Raw genomic sequence first — 15349 nt, 5'->3', positions numbered from 1 at the left:
TTGTTACATTATCAGTTAGAGAGAGAGAGGAAAAAAAACAGCCTCTGAGGTTTTCAGATATTTGGCTCAGTGTTAAACCCAAACCCACACGTGAATCAATTAATGAACTGTAACCATAAATCAAGCAGCCAGTAAGATTTAGGAAGGCTCAGTGTTTATATCAACATTTTCACAGCTGTGTCCGTCTGTAACAAGATAAAAGGAACAATTAAGTTGCATCTGAAGTACCGACTTTCAGTCTTGAACTGTTTGAGAGACTGACGAAAAGCATTACTTAGTCTATTTTCTGAGGCTCAAATGTAGCCGTTTCTTGGACAGGCATGTAGCATTTTTCATGATTTTATTGATAAATTAAGCAGATCAAAGGTTTGGGAATAAGTCCAAGTCCTGCAGTTGTATCTGGAAACTTGATGTGAAATCAAAACACGGGGTCAAAAGAGCCCTTCCAAGTGAAACAGGCCGTCTATTCAGATCTGTTGTGGTGGTGTTAAAAAAAATATGTGAAAAAAAAAACAAAAACTAAACCAAACTGTCAATTAAAGCAAAAATAATCACTTAATATAAGCTTTATAAATACAACAGAGGGGAAAATACAGGCTGCAGAAACATCTCAACATGTTTCTTTGTGCCAACAAACACTTCTCTAAGGTCTCTGGAGGTCCTCAGCAGCTTTTCCTGGAATGACTGCTCTATGATGAGTCTCTGAGGCGTTTTGCTTCAGGGGAAACAGATCAAAATATAAAAAAGAGTTTTCCACACAGAGCCAGGGTCTGGAGCTAGAGCCATTAAAGGTACAGTTGTAAATATGAAAGTGTATGCTTGTGGGTCATTACTGGTTGCCTGGGAGGTTGGCAAGCTTTCAAAATAAAAGCTGGAAGACAAAAGGACAGCCTAATTTGAATTTCAAGTTTACACCTTTCGTTAAATATAAGAAGCTCAGTTAGTAAAACACTGAAGACCTGTCTGTGCTCGGCCATGAACAAGCTGGCCAGATTACTCAACAGTGGATCAACAGTCTCACCCTCAGCATCCAGCAGTCTGGTCACACCTAACGACTCAGCGATCTCGAAGGCCTGCTCCAGGTTCTCACGGTTACTCTGCCGTGACACCACCTCCATGTCGATCAGGTCGGGTCTGAAAAAGGAGTTGGAACAAAAAAAAGCTTTGTTTTGCTTTTTTCCCTGTTTGTTTGTGGTCGTCAGACTCTGATCTGTAAAATCTGATAAACATAAACGTTTCTGCTGCGTCTGCTGTGAAAATATCACCAAACATTAGCATGAGATCATGAATTACTGAGCTTGTCTGATGATTTCAGATCAGATTAAGATCAAACCACTTCAATCACACCACCGGATACATTGTTACAAGTATTTGTTCAAACTATATTAACCATTTTGACATCACCAATTAATATTTTGTGTGTTGAAGTCAGTCTGTGTGTCTCTCAGAAGGACATTTTAATCACGCCCTTCATCGTCTAACCTGTATCTGTGCAGCAGAGCGTTGAACATGCGTCCGTCGCTCCACGATGAGGTGAAGTTGACACAGCGGAGGCCGGGGTAGCCTTCTATCGCCTGCTGGCTCCATAACAGCAGCTTCTCTTTGGCTGTGAGGTCAGCTGACTCGCCGCACACGTAGATTTCTGAAATCTGAGGGAGAGAGAGAGAGAGAGAGACGGGGTTACGACTGGGATTCGCCATCCCCCCCTTGCCTCTGCAGAGCTGTGATCTGAGAGTCAAAACGTTTCGGGCTTCGTTGCCAAATGTACTGAAACACATTAAAACAATATTCAGACTCACGAAAACAAATCTAATCAGGATCCAGCATGTGGGGATTTTTCTCATTATTTTCTGTGCACTGATGCATTCAGCCTCTCTCCATCAGCTTCATTACAGACACACAGACGCAGCTACAGTGAGTTGGCAGAAACGTCCGTGCGCGCTCTCTCCCTCTCTGTATGAAACTAACTCACTGCAGAGATTTTATTTCCTTTTATTCAACCCGCTCGCTCTTTTCAGACCATCGCTTTCCTGACACTTAATGACTGAGTGCATGTGTGATATCTGGATGTGTTCGTTTCAGAGGCGTTTTTATTAATGTTTATTAATGCCTTCTCCCATTTCCCGTCTGCAGCGTCTACAGTCTATCCTGCTCATTAGCTCACGTACCCCCCCCGTTCATCTGTCTCATGCCCCCCCGCCCAACCTCGATCTGTCTCTTCAGTTTTTCATGTCCTTTCATCTGTTCTGCTTCATATTCTGATCAATCTGCTCTTCCTTCTCATCCTCTTCCTCCTCTACATAAACTCGTATCGTCTCCCCTGCTGTTTGTTTCACAGAGTTCAGAGACTACGTCAAATGCACACGATCTGACGGTTAAATACGTCAAACAAAATGCACTTGGCCACAAATAGGTTTGATTTTTGCATCGTCAGTGGGCCTTTACCAGTAATTGTTTAGATTAAGCTTGTTTCTTTTTAAAACATTGGGGATCCTTAAATTGCGCTTGTAGTAACTAACTGAAAAACACATTAAGAAAAAAAATTAATTATTTTTTAATAATTTGGGGGCAAAAAACAACTAAGAAGCCTAAACACTATTAATTTTCACAAACAAAAGAAGACATTTAACAGCCTTTAACCAGCCAGCTCCGGAGCACAAAACCCATAAGAGTTTTCAGTCTCGTGTATTCACAGCGAGCCAGAGGTTGTCGTCTTCCACTAAGGAGCTCCCTGAATTACATTAGCAAGAATTTTCAAATGGGAGAGCACGACTCATGCCAACTACCTTCTGTAATGACAGCTTCAGATAAACTCCTGCCTATAAACTGTATATAAACTATGAACACAGCTTCCAGTTCTGAAAGGTGACACCAGTATAAAAGTGTTTAAAACCACATAAGTACTGTACAGACATTCACAGGTGTCAACTCTCTTTAAACACTGTTCTGATGGGTTCATAATCTCAGTTTCTGGTTTCAAGTCTTACTGAATAGAACAAGAAGGTAATTTTCTACATTACAGTTCAATTTATTGTCTGAATGGATGATAAAGCAGAGTGAGTGTGCTCTACTGCGTGTGTGAGCATGCATTTTCCCCTCACTTGTCATCTGGTTTCAAAAAGCTAAAACTGCAATGCCAATCACCAGTGTGGATGTCATGGTGGTTATACCCATCTTTAATATACAGTCTATAGTCGTGATCTGATTCTACTAACATTTCAGGAGTCTGTGTGTGCAAATGCCTCTAAACACAACAGATGCAGCAGCACACAGCTCCTGAAAGCTCTTCTAATGACGTGCATGCTTATTAGGGGTGAGTCTAAAAGAAAGTCTTCCACAAAGACGGACGGCTTCCTAATGCTTGGTTCGGTTCACTTAGCTACACGACCACTCAGCCATTTACCCCCTGCGTTCTTCTTCCTCTCAGTTGGAGCTCTTTGGATCCATCTGCCCAGAGCAACAAAGGCAGAGTGACGTATAGGCGGTTACTGTCAGTGCTAGGCTGCCGCTACTGTCTGTATTCTTCTGTCATCCCTCTTTCCCTAACTCAGCTACAGTCCAACACTCCACCCTCTCTCAGTCTTTCAGTTTCTCTCTCACTGCTGCTAATACAGAGCAGTATGAAAGTCCAGCGCGTGCCAGGAGACTGCAGCAACAGCCAAAAAGACGAGGAACGGGAGGGAGAGGAGAGAGAAGGAAACGTGATGAAGATGAGCAAGGTCGGCAACAGCACTGTGCATGTATAGCTTCCAGCTTCTCGTAAAGTAATATCTATTGAGTCCTCATTCACTCAGTGAAAATGACAGATGACAAAGATTCTGCATCACTAAAGGAGCCTCTCAACCACAATGTGAACACAAAACTGAGACGAACAAACGCTTCTGCTACATGACAACTCGTCATTATTCACACCACACATGCCTTCACTGAGACGTGGGGGCTACAGCGAGCAGGTTAGCATTTCTTACAGTTACTCCATGACTACACTGTCACTCAAACAGCAATCAACAAATATGTACTCGGCTTCGTGTTTTGTGCACATGCAGCCTCCTTTGCAGGGAAATGCAGAGCATCGACTCCTCCATCTTAATATTGACACTGCACTCTGTGTGAGGTCTGCATCTGTGCACAGAGCCTGCACTCCCACTGCTACAGCACTTCATCCTCTTTTCCCCATTGTGCACGTCTGCCGTTCCCTCATGCATCAGGTGAATTAGTAAGTTTCAGAAGCTTTCAAACACAGCTCGTTATTTTGTGAGCTGCAGTACAATTTCTGTCAGGCCATTTGCTGCAGAGATACGGGCGACAGCGCCTGATAAAGCAGGTGAACCTTGAGTTTACAATATGAATGAGGCTGCGTGAAGCATGAACAGGATGCCAGGTCTCTCTTGGAAATGAGATTTTTAATCTCAATGAGATTTTTTACCTGGATAAATAAAGGATTAATAAACAGCAGAACAAGAGTGTCCTTCAAGTCGGCCCACACTTCATAAATGCGTTTGCTTTAACCTACGGAGGATCAGAGGTACCAAAAATCACAAAATCATTTTATAAAAATGATTCACTAAATCATTAAATCTCTCTTGCTTTTCTGCCCATTTATTTCCCTAACCTCTTACTTCTGCATCTCTTTATGCTCTCCTTCTTTAGTGTGCAGAGGAAAAGGTTGTCATTTAAAGCATGTCATATTGTCAGCTTTGAACCTATTGGCTCAAAATGCCAGCTCACAGCAGAAATGGCTGAGACACCTACAGTAATGCGACTTTTAAAAAAAAGAGAGACACATTTTATAAAATTAATGCTTATTCTGAAAATTTGATTTTCAAAGTTTTGCTCCTCAATGATCAAAAAAACAAAACTATAAGTTTATTACTGCTATCTTGCTGTAAACAAGTCTGCTTAGCCCAGTAGTTTATGCCTTTTGCGAACAGTCTCCGCAGTTATTAAACCATGTCGGCTTAACATTTAGCTTTCCTAAATTAGTCTGTTGGGTATTCGGCTAACGAACGAAGACAAAACTGTTCAACTTTACAACTGTTTAATTAACTCGACCGAGTCTCCTGAAGCTCACAGAATCTATGTCCCCTGTCAACGCAACTTCAATGTAATCATTTAATACGGTTTTCTTCTTTTCCAATCATAAGTAAACTAACTCAAACTAAAAACTCAAACTTTCTGCCTCCATAATAACCGTGAAAGCACGAATGACTGAATGAATGCGTGACATGGTGACATCAGCGTGGACCTTAACAGAGATTAAACTAAATAAAGGGATTTGAAACAACAAATTTGAACGTGTGAACAAGATACTCGCTAATTTCCACGCACAGTGAGTAAAGTTAAGATAAAGTACAGGTTAGTGTCAGGTCACATGACATGCATGGCTTTTAATCTTCTCCAGTTGAACTAAAGGCCTGATTATATGTTCACTAAACACAGTTTATCTTCACGGTATGTGCAGGTGTGAAGTGCGGGTATGAACATGTGAAGATGTGACGCTCATGCGTGACCCAGCCGTGTGAATGTTACTCCAGCTAAAGTATAAACAGACGCACACAGATTAGAGATTAGATCAGGTGGTAGCAGCAGTGCTCAGTGCAGCTATGATCCAGTCACAAGCATCCATGATCCACTAGCAGCCCCCTGGGGCTCTGGACCAGCCCTCTTTTAGAAACATGGCCTCTTTGAAGTTTGCAGGGAGAGGAGGGAGGAGAGGGAGGGGTGAGTGCTGGATAGGAAAAATAAAAAAAGATGGATTCATTGATTTATTTGACTTAAACATGAAGCACCTCTGCAAAATCATGTTTAAAGGTTGAAAAGATGGATGGGTGCATGAAGATAAATGTTGGATGGTGTTCAAATTTTCAGACACAGTAGGATGGGGGTAAACGGGTAAATTTGGGTGGTGTTTTCAGTGTGCATTAGGAATCCCCTCTGGGCTCAATGAAGCAGCCGTCTCACTGATGAATGCACATTTCAAATCCCTTTTTTATGCAGACAAGGGCAACACACACCCACACACAAAGGACAGCTGCACTTTAAACTGAACACAGACACATCCTGACACTCACCCACCGTGACATGACGCAGGAGCACGCTAGACACACGAGTATTGATTAGCGCTGCCCAGTAAAGCAGCATTTTTAACCGGGGAACTCTGCAGAGCCACGATCTATAGCAAACGCGTGTTTGTCATGACTCAGCAGCAGCTGTGCACCAAATGAGATCACATTACATCACTAACACAACCCGACAGCATCCCCTTACTTTACCGCCTTCAGCATGTGAAGGAGAAGTGAACAAACCACAGCAGCCGTGGTAAAAAGTGCCCATCATCTTTAAGCTGTATTACTGCAGTGGCTGCAGCAGGCTCTCTTATTTTCAAGGTTAAGGAGAGCTGAGCAGCTGTAAGCTAGCAGAAGAAGCCTCCCTCTTTCTGTTTTGGATCACTCCTGCAAGTGTGTGCTGTAATAAGCCGAGGCCTGAGCAACAACCTGCATGTTTGCTTTTCAACACATTAAGTCGCTATTGCATCATCGACTTTTGGAGACTAATGTTTTATAGATTGATTCTCCTCTAGAAGCTCTTGTTATTTCTCAGTTATATCTGATCACATGTTAATGGGATTGCTGGTCTGCTATCAGAAAACAACACACTTAGCACTCAGATCTCAGCATCTGCACTATGGCTGGATTATGCAAAAGATTTAGAGCAGAACCGGCCCACCGGATGGTCTAAGAAATTGCAGAGAATTCATTAAAATTTCACATATTTCGATAAAATGCACGGCTATTCCTGGTGTGGTGACGCAAGCATTTTCACACAGAAGTGGAAAGTTAAAGGAAAATTAGAGTTATTTCTAGATCTTAACTTCAAACTTGTTTGAATCACATTTAATACCATGTTGTTAAATTCCCAAATACTTTATATATTAAAAGTGTTGTACTCTGATCTGTAAATGGAACTGGACATACTATGATTAAATATTATCCAGTAGCTTTACTGGTCCATCACACTTGAGACCAACATGGCCTGTATGTGGTCCATGACCTAAAAAGAGTATGACACTCTGGTTTAGAGGCAGATTTATTTTTGAGATATGATATTGTGGCAGTAAAAGTAAATAACCTTCATGCTTCTGAACTTTTAGGACCTACTATGTGTTTGCAGTAGTAAACAATCCTGGCTCAGAATGGGTTTTTGGGTTGTGGCATTAAGAGTAATCCCTGAGCACAGAAAAGTTTGTCTGTTGCTGTATAATAAAGAAATCTGTGCATTTTCCTGTTACTTCTGGCTACTTTATAGCTAATTTAGCAAGATTAAAGGAATACCAAATTAACAAAACTGGGTAAAAAATACAATTTATTTCACTGCTTTGGATTTTTCTCTGGCTCTGGTTAAAACTTTAATGAGGTGCCAAAACTTCCTGTAGGCAGGAAAAAGCCTGCCTTAGTGCCAAAGTCTCTTACCCAGCCAATACTGAGTAAGATGCATATTAGGAACTGACTGAAATTAAAGTTCCAGCCACACATTTTCTACTGCTTATCTGGGTGGAGTCAGCAGACAAAGCAGAGGTGCCCAGACCTTCCTCTCCCCAGCCACCTCCTTCAGCTATTCTGGGGGAACGCCAAGGAGTTCCCAAACCAGCTAAGAGACTTAATCTCATCAGAGTGCCTTGGGTCTACCCTGGAGCTTCCGCTCAGTTGGACAAAATGAAACACCTCCTCTTAGAGACATCATAGTCAGATCTCCGAACCCCTCCAGGGTGATTCACTGGTCCCACTATGGTCCTGCTCTGTGCTCCAGCCACAAGCTGTGGGCAGTAATCAAACAACTGAGGATATGAATGGGCAAAATTTTAGACCAGTGCATTCAAAGTTTAACTGACTGAGGAATACAACTTGCATTTTATTAACCGCTGCATTTAAACCTCATAAACAATAGTGAGACATGCTGGTAGGAAAGGGCGAGTCTAGAAATTACAAAATGATATGATAAAAGCGTGGACATCTAATATATAACTGAAGCTGATGTTAACTGATCTCACTTTTCTGATTAACCCTGAATAACCGTTTCCAGCTAAAATCATTGGAGCTAGACCCAAACACAGATGTGCTGTGTGCTATTTAAAATGACAAGTTTCAGTTTACATTAAGAGGAAACCCTGTCATTTGAAGCAATGACCCTCCTTCTCTGTCTCACGCACACACAGCTTGTGTGCCTCTCACACTCTGACAGACGTCAGCAATGAGCGAGCATGTGTGCTGTGGGAAAAATAAGAAAGGGAGGGCGCAGAGACGGATCCTGAGACTGAGGGGCACAGTCTGTGCTGCGCTGATTAGGCTGCAGGAACAAAGGCGGAAAGAACGGAGAGACTTATAATGCTTTTCTAGAGCCGATAACGGCGCGCACACATAAACCTTCACGGCTGCAAACATGGTGCACACATGACAACAAAAGCACCCTTAAAAAAAGGAAAGTGCTGTAAATGGCTCTCTTAGCGCTACAGAACACCAGTTTGAAAAATGCTGTTCAACTCAAAAACACTGCTCAGTCCTGGAAGCAAACATCCGTGGTCAGTGACTAGAGTCCAAAAGTAAAACCATTCCCTTTTCCTTAGGAGCGGTGGGAAGTTCGGACACAGTAGATGTCACAATTAGGGCTAAAACTAACAGTGTTTACATAAATTACTGTTAGTCTGTGAAACATCTGACAAATTCTGATACTTTAAAACCAATATAATAGTTATGGTCTAATTAGTGAGCATGTTTCCATAATCTGCTAACTTATTAATGTAGGGGCTCTGTACTTTTTGCACCTTTGGATCAATCATCCTGCCTTCCTGAAACCCTGCACTACCTGATCCGAGGATGGTATTTGCACATGTATGAAACTCTTGTTCACACTAGCTGTCTCGGATCTTTGTTTTTCTTGGCTTGAGGATTTGGATTGTGGTCAGGACACAAACCTGTGGCAGGAATTTCCTAGTTGCCTGATGCTGTAGGGACAGCGGGCTCTCAATCATGGAGTCCAGCCTCTCGGACGAGCTGCTGGTCAGCCCTCCCCAGTCTGTCTGACTGGGAGTGGTGCCCGTTGTTTCCGGAGAGGTCAGCGGCAGGTCGCTGGCATAGCCCGACTCCAAAAGAGACGCCCTCTCTTGTGCCCACGCTGGAGAGTCCAACCGAAATCCTTTGACAGCCGACGTCTCCTGAATCTGCAAGTAGCTTGAGGATGTGGGGAAATCCCCTGCAGATATTTTGGTTCTGCTTTTGTCCTGCTCAGACAGTTGGACTTTGAGAATATTCTCTGTAACTGGAGATGGTGTTGGAGGCTCTTTGTGGACCTCCACCTCTCCATCACTTTCACCCCTCCACACTGGAGAGCCATAGTCACTGGGGTACACCGTCCTCACCACACAGAGTTTACCGTCCACCTCCTTGATGTGGACCACACCTTTTCTGTCCCTGTCTGAAGGAGTCTTCACCACCTGTACAGCCCCTTCTCCTCCATGCTCCCTTTCATTTTTATCCTCTCTCCTGCCCTTGTCTTTTTTCTCCTTCTTCTGCCGGAGTATCCAAGGCTTCTCCAGGACCCCTTGGACTTTCTCCCTAACACGATAGACCCTCCCTCCGCCCGGAGTGGTGCTCCCCAGAGCTGGGGCTGTGTTGACTGGGGTGGTAGTGGTGGTTTGGCTCGGGATACTGGAGACATCTATGATTGCACTGACGGTGTCTTCCTCCCCTGGAAAGCAGAAGACCCCTTTCCAGGCTGGGCTGGGTTTGGGGGTCCCTTCAAGTAATATGTTGCCCAAAAGCCCCCCAGCACTGGTGCTCACAGAGCCGGGGGAAAGAGTATTGCTGTGGGGATTCGTTTTGGAATAATGTGTATCAGGCACTGTTATTTGAGTCCTAGCTCTGCTGTTAAAATCTGAACCAAATGTTTCTCTGACAGCAGCTTTTTCCTCCTCGTCTTCATCCTCCTCCTCCTCTTTTTCATCAGGCTCGAGGCTTCTCTGCCGCTCACTGTCCTCTAGCTCTGCCTCGCCTTTCCTGCTCTTCTTGCCCTTGTGCTTACGTCTGAAACGCAGACGCTTCTTTGGTGAAAGTGGGGGGGCTCCACCAAGCTCTCCCTCCCGAGGAGGCCGAACACAGCCCATGGAGTTCCCCATGACTTCAATGTCGATGAAGAAGAGCGTAGAAAAAAAAGAAAGGCAGTTATTTTAGAAGAGAACCTAAAGTGATGCTCATTTAGGTTTATTCCACTTGTTTACAAAAAGAGGAACTGTAAGGCTCCCTCGTTAATCTGACCTATGAGGGTAGTTTCAAGTTAAGACAAGGAGGCTTTGCTCCATTTTCTGTGGCACTGTCTTAAATTTAACCCGTTGAAAATAAAGGTGGAAGAAGAGAAAAAGTCAGTCTTTTCCTCAGGCAGTTATTGGTCCAATCACGTGGCAGGCCGTTGTGTCAAAGGACCTCCGCGTCCTTTATCTTTCCTCTGCCTGTCCTGACTCAGACTCGGGTAGTGTAGTCGCCAGACACTCACTCTCTAAGGACACAGTTTTACTCTTCCTGTTTTCTCAATCTGAAAAGACTTGTGGTCGGAGTCAAGGACATGAGGACACAGTTGTGTCAGCAGAGCCACACAAGGGAGGAAAATAAATTCAGTTTGGGTCAGATGTCTGATTTATCACGGGTCCTCTGGCAGGTGAGCTGTAACCTGGTGTAAGGGAAGCTGTCAGGCAGGATGATGAGTTGCTGGAGAGAGAAAAATATAGTACAGTCCAGTGCTGCTCAGCCCATTAGTGATAATCCAGAGGTCTCACACACACTGTATGCACCTGCAGGTGACAAGCAAAAGAATGGCAGAATTTCTGGGTCTCATCTCACTTCTCAGTTCAGTGTTATGATTCTGAATATAAGAGATGATGTGAGGAAAAACACTTTCGTCAGCTTCAGTTTCACCGCGATACTTCCATCATCAACAACCAAAAACAGATTTAATGTCAGGTACAGGTGCTGGTGTTATCCAGGAGCTCTAGTATCTATCTGAGCTCATGAATTAATGATGCCCTCTCCTTCCCTGGTAATGTTGATACAGTGCAAGATAAGAGAAGTAAGATCAGTGGGAATCCCGTCCATCAATTTGCTCCTAGCGGAAGCAGTATTAATGGTGATACTGTCGATATCCCTCGTAGTAATGGCACGCTCAGAGTCTCATTCTGTCGAGGCAGCGCACTGTCCAGACTGGTTGTGGCGGACAGAGTGTGCAGTCAGCCAATGCCACTGCAGATTGCAGGAAGACTCAGCCAATACACTGACAGCTTCCTAAATACTCAAATCAGAGCTTCAGCTTCCGCCTCGATGCTTCTCGTCATCCTCCCATGACTTACGCTGTTCAATGAGCTTGTTTCTCACATGATGTGTCAATCCTTCTGCCATGTGTCTGTTCAGCATCCACACCTCGAGCTGCTGCTGTCAATATGTCAGGATTCAAAACTGCTGGCATTAATTTCTCCTACTGACAGGATTGGCAGGAAAGTTGACAGTTTTTCTAGTGATTATCTGGGGTGACCAATGTAAATGCAGCTGTTAGCCTCAGCAGAGCATCTGTCTAAATCTGGAAGCAGATAAATACAGGCAGACTCCACCTTGAGCTCCCCAGACAGCTCAGCATCGTGTCTATCTCTGCTTTGAATACCTGGGCACAGACTGTCCCCAATTGATGTTAGATTCCCCGAGGATCAAAGTTGACTTGTGCTTCAGTACTATCCAATCATGCTGCTGTGTCCTGCTGTCAGTCTGCCAAGCGTCCCCTTCATCAGGTGGTGCAGTGCGACGATGCAACAGCCTGATACCATCCACAGTTTGCAGGAGTAATGGTTGGGGGTATTTAGATCAGGTCTTACCCTAAAAAACTAAAAAGCCTCTCACTGTTTCTCCTCTCGGGTGCCTTTTTCTCCTTTTAATAGCTTCTCACATCCACCAGGTCTAATTAGAATTTAGGCATGTGGTGTGGGAAGTGGAGCTTGCACTCTGAGGCTGTAGAAGACGTGGGTCCTCTGTCGGCTTAGGTGAGGTCTTGCAAAGATCAAGATCTAGTAGCGGACCTAGTTCATGTGCAGATGTGTACTGCACCTGGAAGAGAGCCAGAGGGATATAGCATCCAGTAAAGGGCAGTCCCAAACATCACACAGCACAGCGCCAGAGGTTAGGACAAAAGAGTACGCAGCCCATGTCCCCTTAAAAGACCGACAAGAGGGGAGAGGAAAAAAAAAAGAAACACAGGGCGTCTCCAGTTAAAATGAAACTGTGGCTCCCTCAGACAAGCATGGCTGGACTGATCCGATTGATACCGTGGAGCAACTGTCCAAAAGGGAGTACGAATGTATGTTTAGTGCCCGCCAGGTTGGGCGGTCCCCCCGGTCAGCTGTGTGAGCTCTTTCTGCATACGTGTCCACGAGTGTGTCTTGTCCTGCTGTGTATTTGTGGTCTGAGGCCTGCTGATCAGGGGAAGCCGGGAGCTCCAGTGACAGCAGGCAGCCTGGATCGGTCTCTCCCTCGACTGCCTCTGCTCCTCCGCTTTATCCTTCGCTGGCAGACACCGACAGAGGGAGAGAAAAGCTTTTATCTCCCGGCTGCTGCAGCTTCACACTCTCTTCTGCGCGATCTCTCACTCTCACAGTCCACCCCTCCCTCCTTGGCTCTCCTCCTCCTCCTATCCGCTTCCTCGTTACTCCCGTCACTCTCTCTCTCTCTCTCTCTCTAGCTCTCTCTCTTGGCTGTTAGTGAGCAGCTTTCCATGCTACAAACACACACACACACACACACACTTGACCCAAAAGCTTTCCTGAATGACAGGCTGCAACAGGGACAGAGACAAAAAACAGCCATCCAGGCAGACAGGAGAGAAATCAAATCGGAATCAGACCGTCACGTCTGTGATAATAAATGAGGAGCTGGTAAGCATTTCAATTTCTCTCTCTCCATCTATTCCCTTCAATCTCCACCTGCCTGTGAAGCTACAGGTTATGAATGGTGTGGGAAAAATGTCATAGAAGGGGAAGAGGGAAGGAGTGAGGAGAGAAATTTAAAGGAATCACGGGAGAGCTAAAAAAGAGAGAACGATAAGGATGCAGGGAGGAAGCAAAATCCAAGAGAGGAGTGAAATGGAGGCACAGACTCATCAAAACAGAGATACTTCTGCACAATTCAGACTGAGCAAAGCCTTCAATATCAATAGCTGTATCAGGTCAGTCTGTGCACAATTACAGCCATATGGAAGCTGCAGCATTTTTGCATTAAAGTGATGAAGTACCTGGATTTAAAGGGCAGTTAATCCAGTGGATTTGCTGGAAAATCCTCCTTTTCAATCTGGCTGTTAAAACCCATAAACAGTTAACGCTTTGACACAAATGATTGCTTCAGCAATGAAAAATGTGCACACACAGACTGCAACAGCTTTAATCTCTTTGAGTATCAGATGTATTTTTGGAGTTTTGGGAAATTTCGATAAGCATCCCATTTTCTAACTGACAGAAAATACTCAGCGTTAGCCCTCAATATAAAATTCCACTGAAATCGGATCCATATTTCCAACCCAAAGCAGTCATCAATCGCTCTAATTCGAACGCACACATTTATCCCCCCCTCCTCCCCACCTACAGTTTTTAAGCCTCTATAGGCCACTTCCACCCACCATCTCTCCACATAAGTTGAATAAAACCGCTTATGCACGTGATTCTGTACAGTACAGCATGGCAATAACTCTGCAGGAGAAAGATTCATCAGTCACTGGCACCAACACTGCAGACGTCTGAACACACAACATTCGTCTGATCTATGGTGAATGCTTTCACAGAGACACATATGGATGGAGACCTCCAAAAATGCAATACTCCCGAGTGGCGGTGAGGCCAGCGGTAATCCATCTTCACTCATTAACCACAAGCATAAGCGAACACACAAACGCACATGGAAAATTCATGAACCAATAGGAGGAAAGCACTAATCAAGTCCCAGAGGCTTTCATCCCTTCGTGGTGGCGACATGCCATGGTGAGCCCTGGAAATCTCAGGCTGCAAGCGTTGCCTGCTGAACCCAGCTTTACGTACAAATCTCAGAAGCTCTTCTAATAATATATTTAGCAGCTCTTTAGACGATGACGCCCTCTTAAACAGAGATTTGAAGATGTTTTAAGATGTTGACCCTTAATGATAAATGTTTTTAAAATACTGGAAGACTCGTGACCAGCTGTTGCCACATTATGCTGCAAAGCACAGCTAAAGAGACAAAGAGATTTTTGTGTTGACGATTTTGCCCAAATCCCTTTCTTTGGCATTCTGAAACTCTAAATGTCAGCTTGTGTATTATTATTATGATTGCACAGAACAATCAGAATAATAATCAGAATAATGTAAATAGATGGGTGAAGCCAGGAGCTATGCAAGCCCTTATAAACCAACAGATGATCATTTTTTACTTTAGAGAATTAAACTGCAGCTCACACGGCCGTCAGATTTATCCGACACAAATTGTGATCAACCTGTTCAATAAAACCATAATGACTACCTCTGAAGACACAACAAACTGAGCCCGCCTGCTCACCTGTCTTGCAGCAGGGCAATGAAACTAAAAATTTCTTCTCCAGCTTGAAAATGAACTCACTGGCAGTCACACAAAGCTAGTTTGGCCAATCACAGCCAGACACAGTGCAGCTGGAGGAGGATCCATAACAAACACAACCATCTGCGATACGGAGCTTAACTGTGACATCTAGTGGTCTGGCAGGGTAACTACAACCACGACTCACTAGTGCAAATCAGAAATTCTAATAATTAGTTTTAGGATCATTTTCTGTTGATAATTGTTTAAGAGGTGTTTTTGGATGTTTCTACAATCCCAGTACAACAGATATGAGAAAACAAGTTAAAAAAAAAACAACCTTTTATTCCCATCTCAGAGAAGAAGGACTGACAAAGTGCTCATCTGGACATTCAAGAGAGCAAAAAGGAAGCCACACATTAGCGTATAAACACTGAGAAGATGTGACTAAAGCTGGACAGTTGAGGTTGTCTGAGATAAAACAGACTGAGGCTCATTTGTATCTTCATGTGCTAGTAAAGTAACTTAAATTGCTAAAATGATAGCCCGGTGAGAGTTCCTATAATTAGCCGATGTGCTGAGTCACTCATTTGCACACGTCCTGGTCTCAAAGACCTGCAGGGCTTCTTTCCAAAAACGACTTCTTCATCTTCATTATAATCATCATCAGTCCAAAACGACCAGTGGAAATAATGTAAACGTTACACATTTCCCTTCTGTGGACCACACTTCTTTCATTTTCTGTTTTC

General features: G+C 44.0%; 1 protein-coding gene across 9 annotated transcripts in view; it reads right to left on the bottom strand.

Moving 5' to 3' along the window:
* The window catches only part of LOC146363381 (microtubule-actin cross-linking factor 1-like), a 117204-nt gene extending 104518 nt beyond the window's left edge, over positions 1-12686 (bottom strand). For 4 of the 9 annotated variants that reach the window (XM_084919772.1, XM_084919778.1, XM_084919774.1 and 1 more), the window contains exons 1-3: positions 8969-12685; positions 1483-1649; positions 1022-1134 (exon numbers count right to left, since the gene is read on the bottom strand). In XM_084919772.1, the coding sequence (XP_084775898.1) occupies positions 1022-1134; positions 1483-1649; positions 8969-10168 (1480 nt within the window). In that variant the 5' untranslated portion in view covers positions 10169-12685. Of the gene's footprint in view, positions 1-1021; positions 1135-1482; positions 1650-8968 lie in introns of all 9 variants that reach the window. The other 5 variants (XM_084919777.1, XM_084919779.1, XM_084919780.1 and 2 more) reach the window with 3 other exon arrangements.
* Positions 12687-15349: the final 2663 nt, after the last annotated feature.

The sequence above is a fragment of the Perissodus microlepis genome, chromosome 22 (genome assembly GCF_051167445.1).
Source record: "Perissodus microlepis isolate ML-2025 ecotype Zambia chromosome 22, ASM5116744v1, whole genome shotgun sequence".
NCBI classification, from domain to species: domain Eukaryota; kingdom Metazoa; phylum Chordata; class Actinopteri; order Cichliformes; family Cichlidae; genus Perissodus; species Perissodus microlepis.
Note: the sequence above shows the minus strand (reverse complement) of the source record. Positions and strands in the feature narration are given on the sequence as shown.